At 43.8% G+C, this 24,834-nt stretch overlaps 2 protein-coding genes across 3 annotated transcripts in view; one reads left to right on the plus strand and one right to left on the minus strand.

The window, feature by feature from the left end:
• Positions 1-167: 167 nt before the first annotated feature.
• acot8 (acyl-CoA thioesterase 8) lies at positions 168-7,665 on the minus strand. The gene is made up of 6 exons (XM_062544412.1): positions 7,446-7,665; positions 7,003-7,139; positions 6,621-6,846; positions 5,303-5,460; positions 2,286-2,477; positions 168-999 (listed from the first exon to the last, which is right to left on the minus strand). The coding sequence occupies exons 1-6, from the start codon at positions 7,634-7,636 to the stop codon at positions 884-886; spliced, it is 1,020 nt and encodes a 339-aa protein (XP_062400396.1). The 5' UTR covers positions 7,637-7,665; the 3' UTR covers positions 168-883.
• A 933-nt stretch (positions 7,666-8,598) lies between these two features.
• phactr3b (phosphatase and actin regulator 3b) overlaps positions 8,599-24,834 on the plus strand; it is a 50,836-nt gene continuing 34,600 nt past the window's right edge. The window contains exon 1 of one of the 2 annotated variants that reach the window (XM_062544413.1): positions 8,599-8,794. In XM_062544413.1, the coding sequence (XP_062400397.1) occupies positions 8,689-8,794 (106 nt within the window). In that variant the 5' untranslated portion in view covers positions 8,599-8,688. Of the gene's footprint in view, positions 8,795-24,037; positions 24,357-24,834 lie in introns of those variants that run through there. The other variant, XM_062544414.1, reaches the window with a different exon arrangement.

Below are 24,834 nucleotides of genomic sequence, written 5' to 3' on the forward strand. Positions count from 1 at the left end.
ACAATCTTCCTTTCAGTTCACAACACAAACAGCTTTGGCACTGAAACATTCAAATGAAAAGATCAAGATTTAAAATCTAAGATGCTACGTCAAACCAGCATCATTTCACTTTCTATCTTAGCTTTAGGAAATGCAGAGACAATGTAGAAGGTCAGCTTGATATACTGTATGTTTGATGTTCTTGTTGTTTATTTAAACCCTTCAAACATATACATTCTGTTATTTTGTACAATACAAGATCACAAATATGAAAAATGAAAACACATTATAACAATATTACCTGTGCACAAGATACATGCACCTATATATAATTTGTAGCAATAATTATAATTTATAATATTAAATACTATATTTCTATACAAAATAATTGCCTTCAAGACTGCTAAGATTTAAGTAAAAAAAACATTACCAAACTGGACAACTAAAGAAAACTCTCAGATTTTTTTGGTCCGCAAATTACAGTAGATCAGCGTACCACAACCGCCCAATCATCCGATCTGAACTACACTGCATTTATATTCAGTCAAGTAAGAGATGCTTTCATATTGTATGCATGTTCACAGCAGGGCTCTTCACACCATTTACCACTTGTCAGTCAGAGCCACCAGGGAGTAAAAAAAACTGTCTTTTGCACAGCAAAAGTGTGAAGCCATTATTAAAATTACATAATTAACATATGGGGTGTGATTTGTGATTAGGGTCAGTTAGACACCATGCCTTGTAAGGGTGTAAGGGTCCCTGGAAAGATGATGCACCCTGTCAGTATCCAGGAGTCTTCCAGAATTTTTTTTTCAAATCAACAGCTTTCAGCATACTTCCATTGCCGTCAGAAAGCCAAGGCTGGATTTGGGTGCTTTGAGCTCCAGAGGCCAGCATGTCTGCGCTAGAGTTTGCTCTCAGACAGGGCCTGCATCCTGAGCACTCCCTCCTGGGCGCAGGAGGCCGCCAGCACCCCGTCACGTCTCCATAGCCGGCCCTGGACCAGGCCCCTGCTGCCTCCTGTCACAACGCACACACAAGACATACGTCACACACTGTGCACACACATTCACATGCTACATCTATTGATCAATTTACATTACATATCTGTTACTCATTCCAGTCACAAATGAGGTACAGTATACAGACACGTAAACTACCCAATGTTTTGTGAACTGAGCAAATTCAAAGTATGATTCGTAGGCTGTGGTGTTTATTCCCAGGCATATCTCTAGCTTGCTTACTCAGCAATCTGACTTTCTAATAATCTACTGTACATAGTCTCTAATCAGTTCAGTGATTGTAGAGTATTGGTGCCACAACATCAGTGAAAACAACTAAGTGTCATCATAACCCTCCCATGATGGGGTTGTCTGTTGTGAGTTCAGTTCAGCAGAGTTCACATCTTTTACAAAGTTCATCAAAGTTCTCATCCTTCAAAAAGTTCAACAGAGTTCTCATCATTCACAAAGTTCACAACACTTTCAATGATTTACAGTCTGGGAAGCACTGATAAAAGATACTAAACTTGGACCTGAGCTCACGACAGTCTCATCTCGTTTATACATTTAATTGCATAAAAGAACAATCAGTAGGCCAGTCTCACACTCCATATTGTTGCTCTATTTCTTTCCCTCCTATATGTATGCCCTCACCTCTCATATTCTTTATTCTATTCTTTCTCTTCCCATAGCTTGGGAGAACCAAGACAAACCTTTGATATATTTAAATTTGAACTCTGGTCCGTCTGGCAAAGAGACCATTCACTCCCAATTCCAATGTTCCTAAAACCCGGGCACATATCAAAGTCATTGAGGTGGGCTTAACATGATGACATCTAAGCTGTTTTTGAAAAATACAAATGTATTGAGGTGACCCCCCCCCCCCCCCCCCCTCTGTATATGTCATCTCATTGGTTTTGGGTCTATCCAATTCCATTCATCCATAGGCATTTTGATCATTGAGATAAGGTCTGGTGCTAACCAGGCTACCCTTCCCTGTCTGATGTCATGCAAGCTTATTTGACTCCATTTACAACCTAATGCTTAAGTCTGAGTTGACTGAAAGGTCTCTTTCTGGTAGTATTCATGTCAAACTCCCATGGAAACCCAAACAGTAATGGCTATTAAAGTAAAATGGTTAATAAATTATGATCAGATTCATTATAGAAACAACCATATTGTATTATTAACTGATGACAACACAATTCCTCTCTTGATGACAAGTCATTTGCACTCATTTGACTAACTAACATTTGACTAACGGTGGCCCACAGGTCTCAGTTTGTTTGGAATATAGCGACTAACCTGCCCATGGACTCTCACACTCATACAGCATCCACTCGTCAGCACGGAAGGTGTTGTGAAACCACATGGCGTGGTCGAGGGAGGCTGAGAACTGGGCCCTGTGTTCCGGGTAGGGCAGCACAGTTGTGCCCAGGAATGAGTAGTCCGACACGTACGCAGCCACGCAACAGTGCAGTTTCATATCACCATCCCCTGGGAAAAGAGAGGAGCTCATTAAACGTACACTATTAAGTTCATTAAAGGCTCCATTCAGAGTCACAATATATTTATTATAGTGCATGAAAATGCACTATATTGTTCTTCCTAGGTTTCTTATTATTCCAACTTCTTCTAACGCTCGCAATTCAGCTTGAACCGTTTAACGTAGAAACTTGATTCAAACTTTGCTACGTAGGTCTTACTAAGGAGACCTGTGCAATGTATTTTTCAACTTTGTAACTTTTATACTTTTTAAACTATAAATTAAAAACTATTAAACATTTCCCCATAGACTTAACATTGCTCATTATGACATCACGGCAGCAATTAGAATGTTACACCAGGTGGCCAGTCCAGGTGCAGCAGCTCTCTCTCTCTCTCAGGCTCTTGAGACTACATTTTCTGTTCCCCTGTATCAACTGTATCAACATAAGTGTTCCTAATTCCATCCAACTTTCTATCCATTCATCTTCTTCAAACCATTCACTCATCCACCCATTCTAAACAGTCTGCCTATCAACATCAATTAGACGATCTACATTCAACTTTTAAACAATCTACTCTGTCTCAGGCTTACACTCTGGCTCTCTTAAGACTAGCCAGTTGAATTGATTACACCTGTATCTGTATCCACTACTCTCAGTAGAGAGCTGTGTCTCTCCACTCTACAAGAATATAAGGCACATTCAATCCAACTTTCTATCCATTCATCTTCTTCAGACCATTCACTCATCCACCCATTAAACTGTCTATCAACATCTATTAAACAATCTGCCTATCAACATCCATTAAACTCTCTGTCTATCAACATTAATTAGACTATCTACATTCAACTTTTAAACAATCTACTCTGTCTCAGGCTTACACTCTGGCTCTCTTTAGACTAGCCAGTTAAATTGATTACACCTGTATCTGTATCCACTACTCTCAGTAGAGAGCTGTGTCTCTCCACTCTACAAGAATATAAGGCACATTCCATCCAACTTTCTATCCATTCATCTTCTTCAGACCATTCACTCATCCACCCATTAAACTGTCTATCAACAGTGATGATTGATTACACCTGTCTCAACTACTCTCAGAGAGCTGTATCAGTGTCTCTCTTAACAAGAATATAAGGCACATTCCATCCAACCTTCTATCCATTCATCTTCTTCAGACCATTCACTCATCCACCCATTAAACTGTCAATCAATATCTATTAAACAATCTGCCTATCAACATCCATGAAACATTCAGTCTATCAACATTAATTAGACTATCTACATACAACTTTTAAAGTATTTACTGTGGGTGCTTCTCAAGCAGCGTTTATATGTCCTCCCTCGCTCCTCAATCCTCAATGATCTACATAAAGAAAGATAGAAGAAGGGCTAGACTATCCCATTGTTGCCGCTCCATCATTCTTTATGTAGATCAGTGAGGATCGAGGAGCGAGAGAGGACGCGTAAACGCTATATGAGAGGCACCTTCTGTCTCAGGCTTTAAGCATACAATCTCATTAAGACTACAGATCCTGTTTCACTACTTCCTCTGTCCACAACTGTTTCAAAATAAAGGTCCTCACTGCAATAATACACTATTAAATCATTTAACCATTGTAACTACTCAACTATTTAACTGTTCAACCATTCCAATTGTCAGTTATCAACTATGCTTCCAGTCAACTACACGAAAACTCCATGTACCTAGCAACCAACATAGCAACTATTAAAATTAAGCGTTTATGACCGTGTCCATAGCAACCAACATGATTATACTGCAGTAACTTATTGTTTCCTGATAGTGGCCACCATGGATACCCTAGCAACAAATGTTTCAAAATAAAAGTCCTATAAAAGCAAGTTAGCTAGTTAGCATGGTTAGCATAGTTAACATTGTTAACATTTTTAGCATAACTGCAAAAAAACATCAACTAAGTTAGCTAATCAACCTGGTTAGCATTGTTAGCAATGTTAGCATAGTTAGCATTTTTAGCATTATTTCTAGAAATCATCAGTTAAGTTAGCTAATCAACCTGGTTAGCATTGTTAGCTTAAGTTAGCATTGCTACCATAGTTAGCATTGCTAGCATAGTTAGCATTTTTAGCATAACTGCTAGAAATCATTAGCTAAGTTAGCTAATCAACCTGGTTAGCACTGTGAGCATAGTTAGCATAGTTAACATTTTTACCATTACTGCATGAAATCAGTAGCTAAGTTAACCAATCAACCTGGTTATCATTGTTACCATAGTTAACATTGTAACATGAATAGTAATCATTAGTTAAGTTAGAACTGGGAATGTTTCAGCTTTAAACTGTCTACCTTCACACTATCAACTCTCTGTAAACTATGCAACCACCATGTTTACCCTAGCTACACCTTAGTAACCATATCTACATTATCTATCTATTTTTGCATTTCATGCACTGGTAATTCCTTGGAATTGCATTTCTAGTTTATTTTGCACTCTGCTGTTGAAAATTGCTAATTTCTCGTGACCTATTCCCCTGTACATAATGAAAATGCTTTTGTTGTGGAAGTGAAGGATTAAAAACAGGCAAAAATGAATCACAAAAAAAAAGGATTAACAACAGCAAAAGACAATGTTCCTTTACCATCAATTTGGCTTTGTTAAGGTTATATGAAGGTGAAAATCATGCATTTGGAATTGTTATTTGATAAAACATACATGTCCTAGAAATATACTGTTACTCAGTATCACACATCAGATTTGACTTGGAAATACATGTTTCACAGTATAAAACTTGCTTACTCAAAAAAATAAGTGAAGTAGCTTTCAAATGCCACATTTTTACACCATTGTCTCTCCTTACCAATATGCCCTCTAGCTCGAACCCAGAAGAGTTTCTTTGGTTCCATGGCAACACGTCTATAGAAATCAGGTGGATTGACTGGCTTGATTTCAATAGGGACCTCATCTGCCAGGATTTTATTAAGTCCTTCTCTGGCCTTGTCTGCCAAATTGGGAATACTGTGTTTAGAAAAAAAAAAGTTGTAGAGGTCAACAGAGTTTCACAATTTGTGTGTAGTTCCTCTGCTAAATAAAAGAAATAACCCGCAACATGCCCAACCGATAACTGTGTAAGCTTCAGTATAATTTTGCTTTCGAAAAGGGAAAGGTGACTGGTTTTACAGTAAATGTACACATTCATTCAATCTTTGTGTATCAATTGAGCTGTACTCTATTTTGTTTGAGAATTGTGGTGGTGAGATTTTACTTTTAGTGGTTGAGCCGAATTAGTTTATGATTGTGGTGTGGACATACATATACATAAGTGTACATAATACATGTAATACAGTATACATAAATGTGGTAACACTTTATTTTAATGTGTCGCTGTTACAGTGTACCTACCTAATTAAGTACAGTGGTAACAACACTTAAGTACTGTGTAACAACATGTACTATCAGGTACTATCATTGTACTTGCATTATGTATTTGTGGGTACCTACATATAGTTGTTACATTGTAATACTGAGTGCTTTTACAAAACTTTGCCAATTTGCCAACATTTTTCATCAGAGGCAAAGGGCTGACCTGAGACCTGCTGGATGGGGTAAATCTGGTCATGATAGATTTGATATACAAACCATTCTTAGATAGTACCTGATAGTACATGTTGTTACACAGGTTGTACCACTGTACCTAATTAGGTAGGTACATTGTAACAGCGACACCCTAAACTAAATGTAGTATTCTTGTTCATGACTCTAAATCAAGGACTGTTTTATTTGACTGGCATGGCAGACTTCAACACGCAGTCCAAGTCTAGTCAAATACACTTATCAGCAGGCTCTTCACACATTGCTTGAGCAATGCTGGAGGAGTGTAATTTGATTGGTTGTCGAGCTGAAAAACCAACAAGCTTTAGCGGGAACTGTGGACTTCCCCTTTAACGCAGCACTAACTATAGGTGCCTCTCATGCAGCGTTTATACGTCCTCCCTCGCTCCTCGGGCCTCGATCCTCACTGATCTACATAAAGAATGATGGGGGGGGGGGGACAATGGGATAGTCTATCCAGTGTTAGTTATAGATCAGTGGGAACGCCCCTCGAGGATCGAGGATCGAGGAGGCATGTTGAGAGGCACCCTTTGACAGTTATGGGGTTGAGGGAGTGGGAGCCCCACCTGAGGTACTGCTGGATGAGCTCCTCCACGGTAAACAGCTCCTCTGGCGGGGGGACGGAGGGCATGGTGAACTGGTGCTCCAGGACACTGGACTGCTGGAGGTGGAAGGACGCCTGGCAGATCAGAATGGGCTTCCCGTACTGGATGGCCTTGACGGAGCGCACACAGAAACTGCGGCCATCTCGGGTCCGCTCCACCTGGTACAATACTGGAACTTTGGGGTCACCTGTGACCAGAGATGTTCAGTAATTGGTTTAACATCATGGCTGAAAAATGAGGTGGTGATTCTCTGCCTTTACCTGGGGATGGGGATGGGGATGGGGATGGGAGGGGGGGTTCTATCTCAGCACTAGGTATTCAAGGCATCTCTCTACTTACTTACCTGCTCTTACAAAGTAGCAGTGAAGAGAGTGGGCACAGAATTGGTCTGTGACAGAATTGGCAGCAGCTACCAAAGCCTGTCCAACAATCTGGCCCCCAAAGAGACGTTGAGTGCGAGGTACCCAGTGATGCTTCCCACTGGAGGAGGAATGAAATCAAATCCCAAATGACTTGTTAATTAGCTGTGGAAATATCATGTAGAACTAGCCACTTAAGCCGTATGCTCTTGGGATTAAGTGGGCTCTTGCTCAAAGCCACCAACAAAGCAGTTGCTATAGCGTTGAACATAGTTTCGTAATCTCATGAACACAAACACATATAAGGGCAGAGGGTTAGGCCACTGGTGGATAGTTAACATGTTCCTAGGTGTAGACTATAGCTACACATACAGATTGCACGCTGTCATTTGTAAAATGTTGTAACAGTTAGAAGAGATAATGTAACCTGTAAAGATCCGTGTCGATTTTCTCTAAATTTAGAACGCTAGTGACCAGTATGCTTCGTAGATCCGGTGCATCAGAACTGGACATGTTTTCTGGGTTTGTGCCGTTACATGACTGGCTCTTCAATGTTTCGCTTGGTTTATTTGTATGTCCCATGCCCAGGACTGACGACTTTCCGCCGGTCTCCGCCATATTGTCGAGGGTCTATCACTTCTACGTCACACAAAGAGGCGGTGTTTCCCTTTTCCATCCAGTTACGCACTTTACGCAGCGAAGTGCCGGTGTCGCAGCACATTAGACTTATGGTAGACGTGCTAATACCGTTCAAATTTTGCCTCCCCAAACGAATATTCATTCAACACTCTTCAGTTGAACTTAGTTGTAGATAGTTTTTACTTATTCAGTATACAATTTAAGAATGGGACACTATGCAGAATGCATTAACAGTGTCCATGTTATATTGCCAAATAAAACTATTTTAATTCATGTATTAACATGAATGTTGCTTAGGCTATTTAAATATTTTTGCAATTTGAAGCTAAGTCCGTTAGATCACAGTTCAGGGCGCATCTGTTGAGGGGCAGCCGTTCAAAGGCACGTTGATCCATCCATTTACACTCGCCATTTTAGCATTCGTGTAGTTGTAATGTTACTACACAACCACATGACGGCAGCTTTGCACAGCCTACCAGAAAGATGAGCGCTATGGCAAGCACAGAAATCGTATGGCCCGTAACCTATCCTACATACCGCCAGCCTCATCAGTACAGTACCATTACTCCACTTTGGGGAAAAACGTGTCGATTTGTCTTCTCATTTTGTTAACGACTGTAAGTAAATATTAATTTGACACATGAGCTGACACTCCCCAGCACAGTAAGGTCACTACTATGCAGAAAATGTTTTGGGTTTTTTTATGAAATCGCTGCGCGTACTCTTGATCAATGACATTGAAATTCCCTAAACGAATCGTATCATAAGCCATCGGCGTGCATTTACCGGCGTTCACACACACACACACACACACACACACACACACACACACACACACACACACACTCGTGCGCGCGCGCGCCCGCACGCACCCCCACACTCAGGATTCCCCCCACCCCTAGAACAAGTCTCTGACATTAGAGGCTGCAGTTGTCGAACCAAATTACACGCTTCCGTTGGTCGCTCTCGTCTCCATCCAGCTCTGGACTCGTATTTTCATATTTTCCTCCTTACTCTACTAGACCATCACCATGGCTACATCGGATGGAACAGATGACAGCATAGTGCAGCGAGGAAGATCTCAAAGTGACCCAAGCATCGTTACAGAGGCTCGCATCGTCTACGCCAACAGTACAGGTAGGACCTAATGTTGTGGCATGATACATGTCTCAATTAAGAGCGCATGTTCTTATCAAATCAAACATGATAGGCATGCACATCTTAGTGTGCGCTATGCTGGAACTATCTTATAACCAAGACGTAGGAAATCGTAGAAAGTCCAGGATTAGGCTGTATTAGGCACATTCGGTTAAATAATATAAGGCATGCCAATGAAAAACATGCTGATCGTTGATTGACAGTGTTGACTGACAGCGTTTTATGACGTTCTCTGCAGGCTTACTTTGAAACATTGCTTGCTGTATATGAATAAGACATTCAGGTAGAGAATGATCAAACATGGAATTTAGTCAAGGTGTTTGCAGTTTGCACAAACATTATTTCAAAAGGTCAACACTGTGATGGCAATGAAGTGTTATTATAGATGCAATTCCCAGCACTGTCATGTTTTTCTGATAATGGAATATGTACATATGCCCTCTGCTCTTCATATAATGGCTATATGCATTGCTTGCCTCTCTGCAAGTCATTGCAGTCAGATTGAACTACAGGTTATGCAGCACCCCCCCCCCCCCCCCCAAAAAAAAAAAAAAAAATCCCTGCAAAATTCAACTGACAGAAAACTGCAGTCTCACTGTTGATGTAGTTTACCCTTGCAGTCTGCATCTGTGAGTCTCTCCCGCATGGCCAGATGAAGTGTTTATGGTTCAAGTGACATTCTGGCATGCCTGCGCGTGACATGTTTCAGTGGGCTTTTGAGCCCAGCCAAATGTGCCTGTGCATCCGTGCTGCTTCTGAAACGACCTCCTGCCACAGCTGAGTGGACAGCAGATAGCACAGAGAGAGAGAGAGAGACAGAGAGAGAGAGAGAGAGAGAGAGAGAGAGAGAGGCGCATGTGTCCCCTTCACCTGCAGTGGCCGGAGGCAGGGGCAGAGAGAGAGAGAGAGAGAGAGAGAGGGAGAGGGGGTTGGGGGGGTGGGGGAGGGCATCCGAATTGGCCACAATCATAATCATACTCGTCCCTAAATGAGGAGATGATAGTGGACACTAGGGGTCGTCTCATTAAGAGGAGCCCATCGGTCCATAATTCACCGTGTCCACTACTTTAGCAGATGGTGTTCATCAGTCATCGCCCTGTCCTGTCTCCAAACTCCATTAAGTGTGCTCGGACGAATGTGACCGGTCCCTTTCATCTCCATCTCCGAGAGAGGAGGGCCGGAGTGTCAGCCGACAACAATACTCAGTTGTGTGTATCTGGTTGTTGCCATGGTGACCCCTGAGGGGGGCTCGGAAGCCTGTCCTCCTCCAGCGTAAAGGGGGGAAGACGCTATGATGCTTCCGTCAATATGGAGGCATGGAGGCATGGAGGCAGCGTGTGATTGGATCTGATCACTCCTAATGAAGAGAACCTCGCAGGAGTCAGTAAGGAGACTGCGCTGCCTCAGCAGCATGCCAACCCAAATCTACTTACCTACGCACAATGACAGCATAGTCTCGCACACACACACACACACACACACACACACACACACACACACACACACACAGACACACACACACAAACACGAACACGCGCACACACACACACACACACATACACACAAACACACACACACACACACAAACACACACACACACACACACACGCACACGCGCGCACACACACACACACACACACACACACACACACACACACACACACACACACACACACACACACACACACACACACACACACACACACACACAAGCAAACACTGGCAGGGAGAGAGAGAGAGAGAGAGAGAGAGAGAAAGAGAGAGATCTCTTTGGAAATGCATAACATATCAGGCTTACATCTAAAACATTTAGGAGCATTTAACATACGTAATGATGTGCTGTTTGACTTCTTTGAACTCAACATATATGTGGGATCAAGGGAGGCAGTCCTCAGGGCAGTTGCCTGTGCTAACACATCTAATCTAAGTATCACAGTATTGTGCCAGTGTTAAGTGATTAGCCACAAATCCAAGGCTAAATGTGCGACAGCTGCCTGTGTGCAAATAGGGAGCTTTTAGCACAATTCAATCAGTAATTCCGTGTTAGCAGTGCTGTCGAGGAGAGAGCAGAGGCCTTTCAGATGTAAACACTGTTGACTGGTAAAGCAAGCCTGCATTATTGTACCTCAGGGGCCTTGTAGATCAGGATTAACTGCAAAGCCTCTCAAAATAACACGAAGAATTAGAAGCACAACACAATCTCGTTTGCATGGATACATCTAATGTCTTTTTTTTTTTTTTTTTTTAACGAAACACACCTGCTTGTCAAGCCAATTTGCCAAAAAAAGATTCAGATGGCTTCATTGAATCAACTGGGATGGTAGATGCTGGAAAAAACTAAAGCAGAGGACTGCAGCGAATGCTGTGCGTACCTCACTTCTGGAAAGTTCAGCCAGAGGGCCTTGGCCTTTTGTGGGCTCATATCAAGTCATCTAAAATTTGGAAAAACAGATCTATGAAATTAGACTTCTGGCAGAAGAGATAGTACCGCCTCAACCACATGAATAAAGTAGGATACAGTCAGCAAAGCCTCTTACATTCTCTGCCCTTATTAACCACTTATGGGCAACACTACATTTTTATGTTTCAATTTTGTTTTTTATATTATTACAAAAGGAGATTATGGAGGTTGAGTGCATTTCTATGCCTGAGTACTCTCAGGAATCCTTGGGTGGATCATTTTTTCAAGGTTCTCGAGTCTGAGTGATATTTTCTCTGCTGCCCCTCGTCAAAACACAGGGCATTATGTAAAAAACACTGTAGTTTTTCTGAGAGGATCTCATGTCATCATTCTGCGTTTCACTGTTTGCCTGATAAACAGAGTCAGACTGCTGCTGGTGGTGGTGTGTTAGTGTTTGTTAGGAGGGGATGGGGGGGGCGGGGGGGTGAGGGTATGGGAGCCAACATCTGCAGAGATGGGCCAGACTGTGGAAGTTTTGTGGGTCCTGCTGTCGTTGCCATGGTGACAGGGCTGCTGCAGGGTTTGTTTTGGTCGGAGTGGAATGCTCGCGCAGGGCCCCTGGATGTTGTGGCGTGAAATGCTAGATTATGTAAGTGGCAGGAGCTGAGGCAGGGAGCGCGCCGCTCCTGGAACATCTTGTGAGATGGCAGACGGAGGCCAGGGAGGCTCTGTCAGATCTCGTTGATTACCCATGATTCACTGCCTCTCTCACCCTTCTCTCTCTCTCTCTCTCTCTCTCTCTCTCTCTCTCTCTCTCTCACTCTCTTGCACACACACACACACAGTAATCATAGTGTGTTTCTGATGTTGTTGTTGTCTCTTTGCCATGAAGGCAGCTTTGGCCTGTCCAACTAGTAGCCCCCTGCATGCACACACCACACAAATACAAACACACAAGCACACAATACATACACCCATACATACACACATGTACAAAACACAAACACACACACACACACACACACACACTTGTGTAGAGTCTTTCATCTGTCTTTCCCCCCCATCATGGCTTTGATCCTGCCTCTTGAATGCACACTTGAGGAATAGAGCAGAAGCCCTCCGATTGCAAGAACAGAAAGAATAGATCAAATGATCTGGTAAGGAAATGAGAGAGAAAGAGAGAGTGATAGAGTGAGGGAGAGAGAAAGAGAGAGAGAGAGAGAGGGAGAGAGAAAGAGAGACAGAGGAAGAGAGAAAAAGACAGAGAGGGACAGAGAGAGAGAGAGATGGATGAGAGGGATCTAAGTTACAGCTTATCAGCCTTGGATAGTACTAATTTAGAAACACTTGAACACCTCACAGGGAGATGGAAATGACTGTAGCACTGCAGTGAAACGGCATCCATCTTCCAGCTTTTAGTTTGTCGTCCCCCCCCCCCCCTCTTCCTCTGGAGACATGATTACAGAGCGGTGACGGTGACTCATCGAGTCAGTGTTCTCTCTCCGAGAGCGAGAGACGCAAACTGACCAACTCTCAGGCCCTTTTTTCCGAGCATCTCACGCTATATATTATGACAGTGGCCGGGGTCTGAGGGGTGGTCGGCGAGTTCGGCTCATTAAGGTGGGCAACTCTAAAGCGGCAGGCCAGACGTGGACTGGAGTGTGTGTGTGAGAGGTGGTGGGGGTCAGCCTTATGAAAGCTGCGCGCGTGTGACTCATCCACTCTGCACTCTGAGGTGGAGACGGGGCGGAGAGGAGAGGAGAGGAGAGGAGAGGATGAGGAGAGAGGCGTGAGGAGACACTAACGACGCCCGACATGTTGATCACGGCGAGTAGGTCAGGGGTGAGGTCATGTTTCGAAGAAGGAAAAAAGCAAAAATACTCATTCAGGCCTCAGCAGTATCATCATCATCATCATCGTCATCATCACCATAATCATCGTCATCAACATCTTCGCACAATCAATGCTGCATTTTCCAGAAGAATCATTGTGCTCCAACCACGTATACATTTATATTTAGCCGCTGTTTTTCAAATTCAAAACGACTGATTTGATCAGTGTGTGGGCTGTCTGGGGTTTGAACCTATGACCTTGGTGTTGTAAGCGCAGTAGCCTACCATAACTAAAGGAGAGTGTTCCAAACGATAGGGCGGTGAAGCTACAGTATGTGGAAATGGAGCTCATTCAGTGTATTGATCATCCAATCAGGCAATCACCGACTGAGTGCCGCGTGTTTGCTCGTCTGCTGAGCTGATGAAGCGAGGCGTCGCGTATAGTTAATGTGTATTTTAGCCGGGGCTGTCTTGTCGCCGTCAGCGTTGCCTGTGGGGGCCCGTATATATCACACTTGGATTAGCTGCCCTACATTTCCAGCTGATCCTATTGGCATAATCTGCCACGCTGCGACATCAAAGGGTACCCCGCCCCGGGGACGTTTCCTCTCCCATCACAGCACAGGTCCGCCTAAAAGTGAGACGTTTCTTTTGAGTCTCTCAGCGCCGGCGCTTAAGCAGTGTCTTATAGTGCAGCCTGATGAGGCCGATGAGAGTCCTTATCCGTTGAAATCAGGTGCGTTTAATGTTTTATTAATGGGCGGGGGATGAGGGGGGGTGTTGGGGGTGTTGGGGCTGGGTGGGTGGTTGGGATTTGTGGGCGCGGGAGGGTGCTATGCTATCTATAATTAGCCCTCATGTTCAGTGGTTAATATTCAGAGCTGGGATGATGAATATGGGTGTGCTGAGAGAGAGAGAGAGGGAGCGTGCAGTTCAAAGGGAATAGCAAGCAGGTTGGCTCCTGTGTTCCCACGTGTGGTTGGCGGTGTTTGCAAGCAGCTCAGCTCCTCTAGGAGAGCATGTGCCATTTGATTTCATTCACATCAGCACATGTCACATTCAGACAGCAGACAACGGCTTGTTTTCAGACCTCTGCTGCAAATGAAATCGCGCCAGCTGTGCGTTTATGAGCCTTTGATATTACGGGTAGAATGGTTTGATCATCATCAGACAATTACACTGAAGTATTAGACAAATTAGGAAAAAGGTGCTCTTTTTTTTCTTATTCAGTCTAGATCTTCAGTTTACACATACCTAAACAGACGACAGAGAGAGAGAGAGAGAGAGAACTAAATTCAAAAGCACACAGAAATGCACAACAGTATTCACACAGTTTCAGACATTACCAATAGCTCTGTCAGTTTCATATTATACGAGAGCTTTGTGGAGTTGACATAATCAGGACAAAGTGGTTTATGCGAGATAATGAAGTCTGTTTCAGGTTGATTTTCATCAAGCCAAATGTAATTTTGAACTATTTTGTACAATTATGCCAGAACAGAGAAAATTACCAGAGATAGTGATTGTTTGCCATGCAGTAAGAAACACATTCCCGTATAGTCTTTTAATCATGCTTAATCACGTATTATGAATGAGCACCTTGGGACTGGCAAGAGAGGATAAACTCTAGCCTGGCCGGTACAAACAAAATGGGATCTGACACAAAAGACAGACTGCACTCCAGGAAAAATCCATATTACAAAAAGCTGACATATTTGAATTCCGTGGCTGTGAGACTCTCAGTGATTTGTGCAATAATCGCCGCGTCCACCTTCAAACAAGGGGTTGCAGAGAGATGTACAAGGGGAGGTGAATAACAGCCTCGTTTCTGTACCACACACCAGGGACTTGTCAGCGAAAACGGGAGATAAAAAAGGTGGAAAGAAAGTAGGAAGAGCCAGGACTGAAAGGAGGGGAGACTCAGCCAAGATAGGGGCCACCTGCTGGCAGTCTCCCTGAGGGGCGGCGCAGGAGAGAGCGCCGGTAAAGACGGAGGTTAAAAGAGGCGCTGCCCTGCCAAAAGACTCCGCGGGGAAATGCCACTGGCCTACATGAGTGAGGGCCGAGCGCCACACGGAGTCCCTTCAAGGCCAGCAGCATCGCTCTCACAAGGACAGTGCGGGAACGCAGGCAGGGTGTGCTCGTGGAGGACGAGGTCAGAGGCATGTAAGAGGGCCGCCCGGTGTAATGGAAGGCCGGTTCGTGAATCAGCACGGGGGGGGGCCCATGTGGTCATCGTTGTCGTGAGATCCACTCCGTCAGGCCCTGGAGTGACACCTCGCCACCTGGACACCAGCAGGCGATGGGAGGAGAGAGGGGGCGGGGCTGGACCGGACTCTGCGCTGGCCAAGGTCACCCGGCTTCCCAAGGTCACCCGGCTTCCCAACGCAAGGCCGTTTTCTCTGCAGACCTGTTTCACTTTCTGTCCTCTGTCTCCCACAGAGTTTTTTTCTTTTTCTATAGACCTCTTCTCAGCAACATTACAGGCTTATCTGTCTGCCTGCGCTGTTCTCTCAGCCTACTTCACAGAACATGCCCTAAGGAAAGGCTCAGTCAGAGACTGGCTGTGTAAGATGTGCAATGAATTGCCTGTCTTGTGAAAAATATGAAAAACAGAAGGGCACCATGATGGATGTTCGGCACTGCTGTACAGTCATTTGTCAGACATCAAATAAATCACAGTGTAATTTTATGCAAAAACGGAAGGCGGCTTCCAGATAGAGGGGGGACAAGGGAGAGAGAGGGGCGAAGGAGAATCACAGACACTGAGATTAGGACGAAGCTGTAAGGTGGGGACAGACATGTTGAAACAGAGGAGAGCGGAGCGGAAGAACAGAGTGAGCAGAAATCACCATATTAAAGCACTCGGTATCTGGGGCAGTGTGAAGTTACTCCCTCTCTACAAGCATTAAAATAATAATTTATGCATGACATTACCTTTTTCAGAGGGGGGAAATCACTGCAGGGCTCGTGGTAAGATGATTAAGGTTATTGCATTTTAAAACAATATTTCCGGGTCATTTTAAATTAAATCATAAAATATATTGATGCAGTGTGGTAGAGTGCTTAGCAGTATATTGTTTTAATGTTGGCTCATCATTCATGTGAGATAGATAGATAGTACTGGACCCATTAACTGAAAGCAGATTTACAGCAGCACATGACAAAAATCGAATCAGCATTTATAGTTAAATCTAATGACCATGAATTGAGTTACTTTTTTTCTGTAGGCCTATACAAACTCTGTGATAGTCATGTAAACTGTGATATGTTGTTGGTAGAACAAAGTACGGCTGAAAATGTGCTTGCTATTGCTTGCCAGTAAGGTTGTATGATATATTGTCTAGCATACTTGATCTACAGTCAAGCTTTCTTCTGTAGTTCGCTTGAGTCTGTGGGACAATGGGTTCTTTCTGTGGTGCCCATGCGGGACCTTGTGCTGACGGAGAAGTGTGCAAGGCTGAATTGGCAGCTTTGTGGCCCAGGCTGATGATGCATTTTGCTAAACACCCCCCCCCCCCGCTGCCTCTTACCCCATTCTGTAGAACCATGCCGAGATGTCACCAGCTCCCATTGACTTCAGCACCACAGACAGCAACCTCACCCAGAGCAGGGTGTGGGGGGTGTGGGAGTGGGGGGTGGAGGGAGGGGTAATGACATCACTCTGCTCCAATCAAATGCCACCACACAGGCCCCAGAGAGCATCAGCGATCCCATTGGCCCTAGCCGGCTGTGTGTCATAAGGAAAGAGTCAGTCCGACTATGCTTCAGTGCTAATTAGAGGCTGGATGGCCACAGAAGCCCTAGCTTCGTGTGGACGTTCAGGGCTGGCCAGCTTGCAAAGGCAGGCTTGAGAGAGCAGAAAAATCACAAATGCTCATCCTCCCTCCCCGTTCTCCTCTCAGCTCATTAAAGAAGCCGTTTTTCCACACGTGGCGCTTTCGGACCAGATGAGAATGGAAAGAGTCGAGACATGACCTGTCTCAATAATATACAGTCTTAAAGTGCTTAAAGGACACCAGCAGATATAGAAGGCATGCAGGCTCAGACTGGGTCTCAAGACAGGTCCGACTTGCTCACGTCGGGCATGTAAAAAGCCTTGTTCAGATCTCTCCGCAGACAGAGGCTGCCGTATGAAGGGTAGTAAACGCTTCAGAGCTCGCTGGATGGGGAGGAGCCCCTTGCTCAGTGACCCACATAGACACGCTGTCTTCCATTCTGTCTCCTAATAACGCTCATTTCTCCCCAACATGGAGCTCTCATGTGCTTTTATGTCCTTATATAATTGGGCCGCCTTGGCTGCCCTGGTCTTTTATTTATACGCTTGACTCTCTCTGTCTGTCTCTCCTGAGTGGGGAGGAAGCCACTGTCTTGTAGGTCCTGTGTAATCCCACGGACTTGTTTACCGAGCCTGTCTGAGAGTCACTGAGCCATGGTGGACGCGGTGATGGAGAGATAGAGATGAGAGAAGGTGGAAGGGTGGAAGACGGAGAGATTAACAGTGAAGTGGAGTGAAGTGAAACAGAGGGTTAGCATGAATGAGCCATGAATGAGCCCCAGTGTGAGTGTGTTTTGTGTGTGTGTGTGTGTGTGTGTTTGTGTGTGTATGTGCCGATGTGTGTGTGATAACAGGTCTTGACTCTGGACAGAGTGATAAGTCTGCCCAGTGACTATCCTTTGTTGTGTGTGTGTGTGTGTGTGTGTGTGTGTGTGTAGACTCATGCACTCCGTAGGGATCTTCGACCAAGCGACGCCATCAGCCATGCATGCATCATAATGTATTTTTTATGGGCATTTCATGTGCTGACCTAAATGCATTCAGCTCTGAATAACAGCAAAGCATGTTGCACATGAAAACACACCCACCTGATCCTCCTGCCCATCACACACACACACACACACACACACACACACACACACACACACACACACACACACACATACACACACACACACACAAGGACACAGAAATTCTTCCATTTTCATCACAAAGGCCGACATTAGTAAACAAGCCAAAGAGATGTCCTATTTTTCTCTTCACGTATGTTTGTGTGATGAGCCAACAACAGTGATGCATTTAACACTGCTGACGCCCCAGCAGTCTCATCATCGGGAGTCTGTGAAATGTAAATGCAATGCAAACTAAAGGTGTGTGTGTGTGTGTGTGTGTGTGTGTGTGTGTGTGTGTGTATGTGTGTGTGTCTGTGTGTGTGTGTATGTGTGTGTGTGTGTGTGTGTGTGTGTGTGTACGCGTGGGGAGTATCTATTTTTTGCAGCTGTGCTTCATTCAGATGTAATTAAAATAACACACTAACACCTCGGAGAAACATCGGGAGGTGGGCGCGGGGGAAGCGGATTGGCTGAGAGGACAGATTACTAATCCAGAGACGCAGGAAGACCCCCCCACACACACCCCCAGGGTGGAGGACGCATGCATGAGTTTACGTTGACACAGAGCAGCTGGTGTTGTGGCTCTTATGGCGTAGAAAATCAAAACAAGATATTACATGTAGAATAAGGATTCTTAAGTTGTGTTTTTGATTTAAATCTTTAATTTGACTTACCCGTAATTTCCCGACTATTAGCCGTGGCTTATACATTGATTTTGCAAAATTTCTTCAGTTATGAGGTTAATACAGGGGGGCAGTTAATATGGTGTTAATATGGTTTTGTTTATTTTAACTTGCAAAAAACACTGTCCTGTGGCTTATACACAATGCGGCTTATATGCGGGAAATTACTGTATCCCTGTGCTGTTCATAAACTCAAATCGCTGTGGCACCATTTTAGATCACACCAACCATAATGTGGACATTCATCATTTTTCTTCTCTTCAAGTCATGAGGGGCGAAAACCAAGATAGCACGTCATTTAACCCATTAGACTTCAGTAATTATTAACGTGTCCCTTTGTGGACATATAGCGGCATAACGCTTCCCCAGTGTCTTGTAAATGGAGTGGAGCAATGCTGAGTCGCGGTGGATAAAGGCCAATCATGGAGTGCCTTACATCCGTTGCGCTAAAAACGCACTGTCCACTATCACGGGCAGAGAACAAGCCAAGGGGAAGGCGGTCACTGGGGTCGCGTAAACCATTAAAATGGACGCAAGCAATTAATTTGGGCCAAATTCTGTGCCGCAATGCCCGTAGCTGAATATATGATTAATTGCTTGACCTTCTCCCTTGAGCAAACTCCACAAGGAGCCATTTCTTTAATGCGTGTGTTTTTTGAAGGGGACCTAGAACCAAAATGACAGAAAAGCCCATTTTCAGCAGACATAAAAAAACAAGCATTGAAAAACCGTATGCCCTCAGAATGCAGTGAGAAGCTAGGGAGAAAAATCGACTCTAGGCATCCCTTGATAACAAAAGTAGTGCTGTCCACTGATAACATCTGGAGGCTCCAGGATGAGCAACAACAGAGAGTGATTTAGCAGATTAAGTTATGTGTGCGCGATGCTTACGAAGAACTAGGAAAGGCAGACCATACTGTACAATAGCAGCAACCACACTAAAGCTTGTGTGTGTGCATGCTTACGAAGAACTAGGAAAGGCAGACTATACTGTACAATAGCAGCAACCACACTAAAGCTTGTGTGTGTGCTGCTCGCCAGCCTTTTCTGTGCACCTGTCCTGTGTCCATATTTGTTTACATCCTTCATTCCAATGTTACTGGGAGAATGACCAGGAGCATAAACAGAGCACTACAATCACAGTCCCTGTGAACTGCCTTTGCAACATTTATTGAAGGCTGTACACAAAGGAAATTGAATTGTGGGCCCAAGACAAATTATTGCTGGTCCGGTGAGCACCACACACATACCTTTGCAGGTTCTGGTTTCACTCAGCAATATTGAATTAGGAGAGCATGCATTAATTATTCAAGCCTTACAAACAGCAAGGGTGTAGTCCCCAAAAGCACAGCGTCTGTTCAATTATTTACAGAAGACCATATTTTGGCGGTTGACAAGGGTGTGTAAAGTCATGTCTGAACTCCAGTCTGTCCATTATGTCTGTAACATCGGAGAGGTCTGAGGGAGTTCATATTCACAAATCAAAGAGGTCCCCTATGAAGCACAACGTAAAGTTGGACTGTTTCTTAAAATATCATGTAGAATATACTGACATGTTACAATTACATAATTCCAAGGGGAGAGTTAGCAGTGCTGCTATTTTAGTGCATCTTGTTCCTATGTCAAGCCTGATATTGCATTTGAAGATAGTTTTCTGCTCCTGAAAGAATGTGAATAAAGGAAAAAGGCAGAAGAGGAAAAATATGCCTGAAAAATGAGATATTGATATATTTTCTTTTTGCTGCAGAAATGCATCGGTATTGAAGGAAGGCCTAAAAATAACTTTCTTTTTTAATACAAATACAGAATGAACATACAGTATGTAGTTAAACACCCTTCAATAACTTCATTTAAAAAAAAAAATATGTCTGTGGATGACACCTGTCTTCCTGCACTGCACCTAATTAGTTGGGTATATCTTTCTAATCGTCTCCTCTGTGGATCGTCAAATCAGTCAAGATGGCTTTGCATTCTGTGGCCTGCCATTCTTTTCCACTGACATAAGCAGCCTCCAGTAGCAGCAGCAGTCTTTCCTCTGTGCTCACTCGGAGGGGAAAGAGACAGCGCTGGTGCCAGAGTCAGAGACAAGTCTGGCTCCCGTCCCAGGCCAAGAGGTACTGTATCACTTTCAGTGGAATCCCTGAGTGGACGTCTCGCTGGCCCAGCAGGCTGTACCACCTAGCCCTGTGTTGCGACGCGTGGTGTCTGTTAAAAAACTTTGGCTTGGGTTGTATTTGCAAACTTGTTCCCCCCTGCTCTGTCTTCTCTTCTGATCTCTCTCTCTCTCTCTCTCTCTCTCTCTCTGTGTCTTTCTCTCTCTCTTTCTCTCTCTCTCTCACACACACACACACACACACACACACGCACATACTGTGTACACACACACACACACACACCCCCTATTACTCTCGTATTCTTTAGCATAATCTTGCCCAATCTCTTGCTTTTTTCTCTCTCTGTCTCTCTGCCATTCATTCTGTCTTTTCCTATCCTGGCTTGTCTCTCAGCACTTATGCACACTTAAGAATAGGAAATGAAATGCCAGGATGACTCATCTGATTCACTGTCTCTCTTGAGACCATGTCATTTCTATTCCAAGAACCCGAAAGCTGCCCAAAAACATGTCTTTCCCATTTGTCACTCAGCTGCCGTCAGAGCCAGTGCCTTATCTCTAAACGATGTTGGAGTCATACAGTACAGTAAGACAGAGGCTGCATTGGAAAATATTATTTTGTTGAGTGTACATTTTGTGGTGATATGTCATAAGCACAATTGCAGAAAAGCTGGCCAGGAAATTCTCTAATCCATTCCACCAAATCAGTTGAGCTGTTTGAAATATGGAAGAGCTTTGGACGTTGCATTCCATATCTAATTAGTTGGATAAAGTCCAAATTTGAAATATAAACTTGAAAACCAAGTGTGGCTGTCATTTTTTTTAAGAATACACAATGAGAGTCTTAGCAATAACCTGGGGGGATATCAACTGTTAAATGTGAAAAGAGAGCTATACCTCTTTGATATCTGAATCCATGTAGCATACAGTGGTACTTGAAAGCTTATTGCCAATACTGCACTCACAATTGTTTACTCAGCCACCACCATTCATCCTACAGTATGTATATAGGCCTGTAGGCAAGGCCACTTTGTGTCTGCTTCCTAGGATAGGAACTACATTTGTGACATAGGCAACACCTTCTTCTACCTGTCAACCAAAACAATACCTCTTTATCTTCGAGACTGAAATATGACTCAAGATACTCAAGATGAAAATTGGGCTTGGACATGTATTTCCTTATGTCCATGTTTGTGTTCATTACAACTGTACCTGACACAAAACTTCAATGATATCTTTGAACATGTATGTGATTTGTGGCCTTGCCATGCGATGCCTAATGTCAATTAAGTCCTAATGGGTTCTTGGACACTTTCATTACCGAATATGTAATTATTAATGAATGATCGATCATCATTGATTTTCAGTATAGGTCTATAATTACACAGAGGATCTTGCAGTCAGCTGAAACACATAAATAATGTAATTTCATTCCCTTGAATTTTGTGATAGTTGATTCGCTTAAACTAAGAGCAAGACCTCAAATCACTATTTATTGTAGACATAGCTCATACAGTATGTCTATTGGCATGATCTACATCACACAGGCACTGAAACAGTACCATAAAACTTGGTCCCATGCAATGCAGTGGATGATATACTGCTGAAACACAAGTGAATATAAGACTACTTAATATTTAATGTTCAGTGTAAACAACATTTTTATGGTCTCACAGTGTGTTCTCGCATCAATTACGTGCATCTTACTCAGTTAAGGTGAGGCTGCACTGCCCAGGAAAATCAATTGTAAAGCACTTATGTGGCATTGCTGTGTGGCTTAGATGAGCTCTGCCAGCGCTATGGCTTTGATTGGCTTTGAACAAGTGCTGATCTAGTGGCAAGCCTTGCAAGCTTTTCTTCTGCCTCTCTTGAGACAGCTCTCCACTCTAGATAAGGGTTGGCCAAGGCTTTCCTCCCTAACCTCCATCAGTTCTCATTTATATATTACACAATTCATTTTTTTTTCTCTCTACTCACTATTGATTGAGCTCAATTTTATAGACCCATATAACAACCCGCTCCATTTCTGTGCCATGCACACTCACTGTACATATTGTCTGCGCCTGGAGATGTCAGTCTATCTTTGAATTTCTTGGACTGTATCGTATATCTGAAGCCCTTGCATTTTAGGCAAAATGTTAATGGTCATGCTGCCTTCTCTGTTTGCAACCACAGATGGTTGTGTTTCCTGCCAAAGTGATTGCTGTCACAACAAACGTTCAGATAAAGTGCTCGTCCTCTAAAGGGAGAGAGGAGAGACAGGCACACCGACTCAGACAAAGACAAAGACACACACGCGCGCGCGCACACACACACACACACACACACACACACACACACACACACACACACACACACACACACACACACAGTCAAAGCAGAGCTATTACATGACAATTAAGGAGCCAGATCAATGGCGATACATTCAAAATTGGACCACAACTAATCAATTTTCCTGGCTGGCCTAGTTGATGATGGCCATTTGTTAACAAGCCAGTGAAAGCATCAGTGGGAAAAGAAACATGGCAGCAAAACAAACCCTTTGACATTTCTGCTTGCACCATAACCCATATGGATATCAGATATTTTTTATGTATGGGCCAAAGGCCGTCTTGCTGTCATAAGCCTAATTATGACCGGACTCTCAAGTGGATAGTAATTGACTCAGTGGTCTCCTGTTGCAGTGATACCTGTATTTAACAGGCAGCTGCTGTAATTATGCTATTTTTATCTCTATATCCAAGCTGCCATTATATAGCCTGTACTTCCATTGTGTATTCCAAGATAGGACTGAAAACTAACATAATACTAGAGTGGAATATAATATATAGGCTGACATACAGGCTACCATTTAATACACATGGACCTGACTACTACCACAACCCTTTCTAAAGATTTTCAGTGATGTGCACTATGCCTAGGACAAAAAGTGACTTATTGAGTTCTACATCAATTAGCATTTAAGTTGGATATTTTATTTATCTATAAGGCTGGTTGTTAATTTAAGGGATGATCATGCCATATTTTTTCCATAGCACTGGGCTGTCAAGTGTTCCCCTGTTTCTGTCAGAGGAGCAGATTTCCCCCCGTCCTAAATAAAACCGTCTTATTCTTGAATGAATGGCCAGTGTTCATATTTGCCAGCAACAGAGGCGGGCAGACAAGACTGTTTTCAGGCTTGTAGCACGTGGTCTGTCCGCTGACATGCATTGAAGCTGAAAACATGAGCTATGACATCGTTCGCCCCACAGCCGCTACTACGATTGGTGAGCGAAAAGATAGTGGGTGCGGTAGGCAGAATATGAATTAGTCCCAGCTGTAGCAGACGTGTAGACCGCATGCGGGTGTTCTCGGTCCTAGCCAAGAGTTTACAGAGGACATAAATGCGCTTGTGCCGCTAAATTCTGTTATTTACTCTCGTCTCCTCCTCCCTGGGGCACCACCACGGTTGTTTTGAGCTTTCCGGCAACCCCCTCCCTTTTATCGCTGACATTCCACGCCTTGCATCACTTTTCCCCCTCGGAACATCGCGGCGGGCAGGCGCGGTGAAGCTTTTGGGGCGAGCAGGAAGACAGAGGTGAAAGCCTTGAAGCCACCAGACGAAACTTTTTGGAAATGTCATGTGAGTGTGTTCAGAGCTTCAACCACTTTTGAGCCGGTGTTCTGATAAGTGTTCGTGAGACATAATTAGTTGCTGGGTGACACATGCCTACGGGAATGCCTCACAGTAGCCTAATGTGCATGGCAACGTTGTTGCGAAGGCCAGGTATGTTGTGTTGCTTGCGTGTGGCAAGGCAAGCGATATCGTGAATGTTTGTGTGCAAGTGGATCTGCTCTAATAAAAAAAGAGTACTCTGATCAAACTTTACCGAATCTGAAACAAAAAGGGAGAGGGAATGGAAGTGAAGGAGAGGGGGAGCGAGAGAGAGACTCAGTGCAAGAAGTAAACAATTTTGTGTTTGTGAATTTCTATTGTAGGCTATGTAAAGTTGTCTTTTTATTATAATATCTGAAATGAATCATCTGTAACAGAAACATGCATCTTAGAAATATGAAACTGTCGTTTTTGTTCTTCCTAGAATGTATTGATTGTAAAGGCC

The sequence above is a fragment of the Sardina pilchardus genome, chromosome 9 (assembly GCF_963854185.1).
Source record: "Sardina pilchardus chromosome 9, fSarPil1.1, whole genome shotgun sequence".
Classification (NCBI taxonomy): Eukaryota; Metazoa; Chordata; class Actinopteri; order Clupeiformes; family Clupeidae; genus Sardina; species Sardina pilchardus.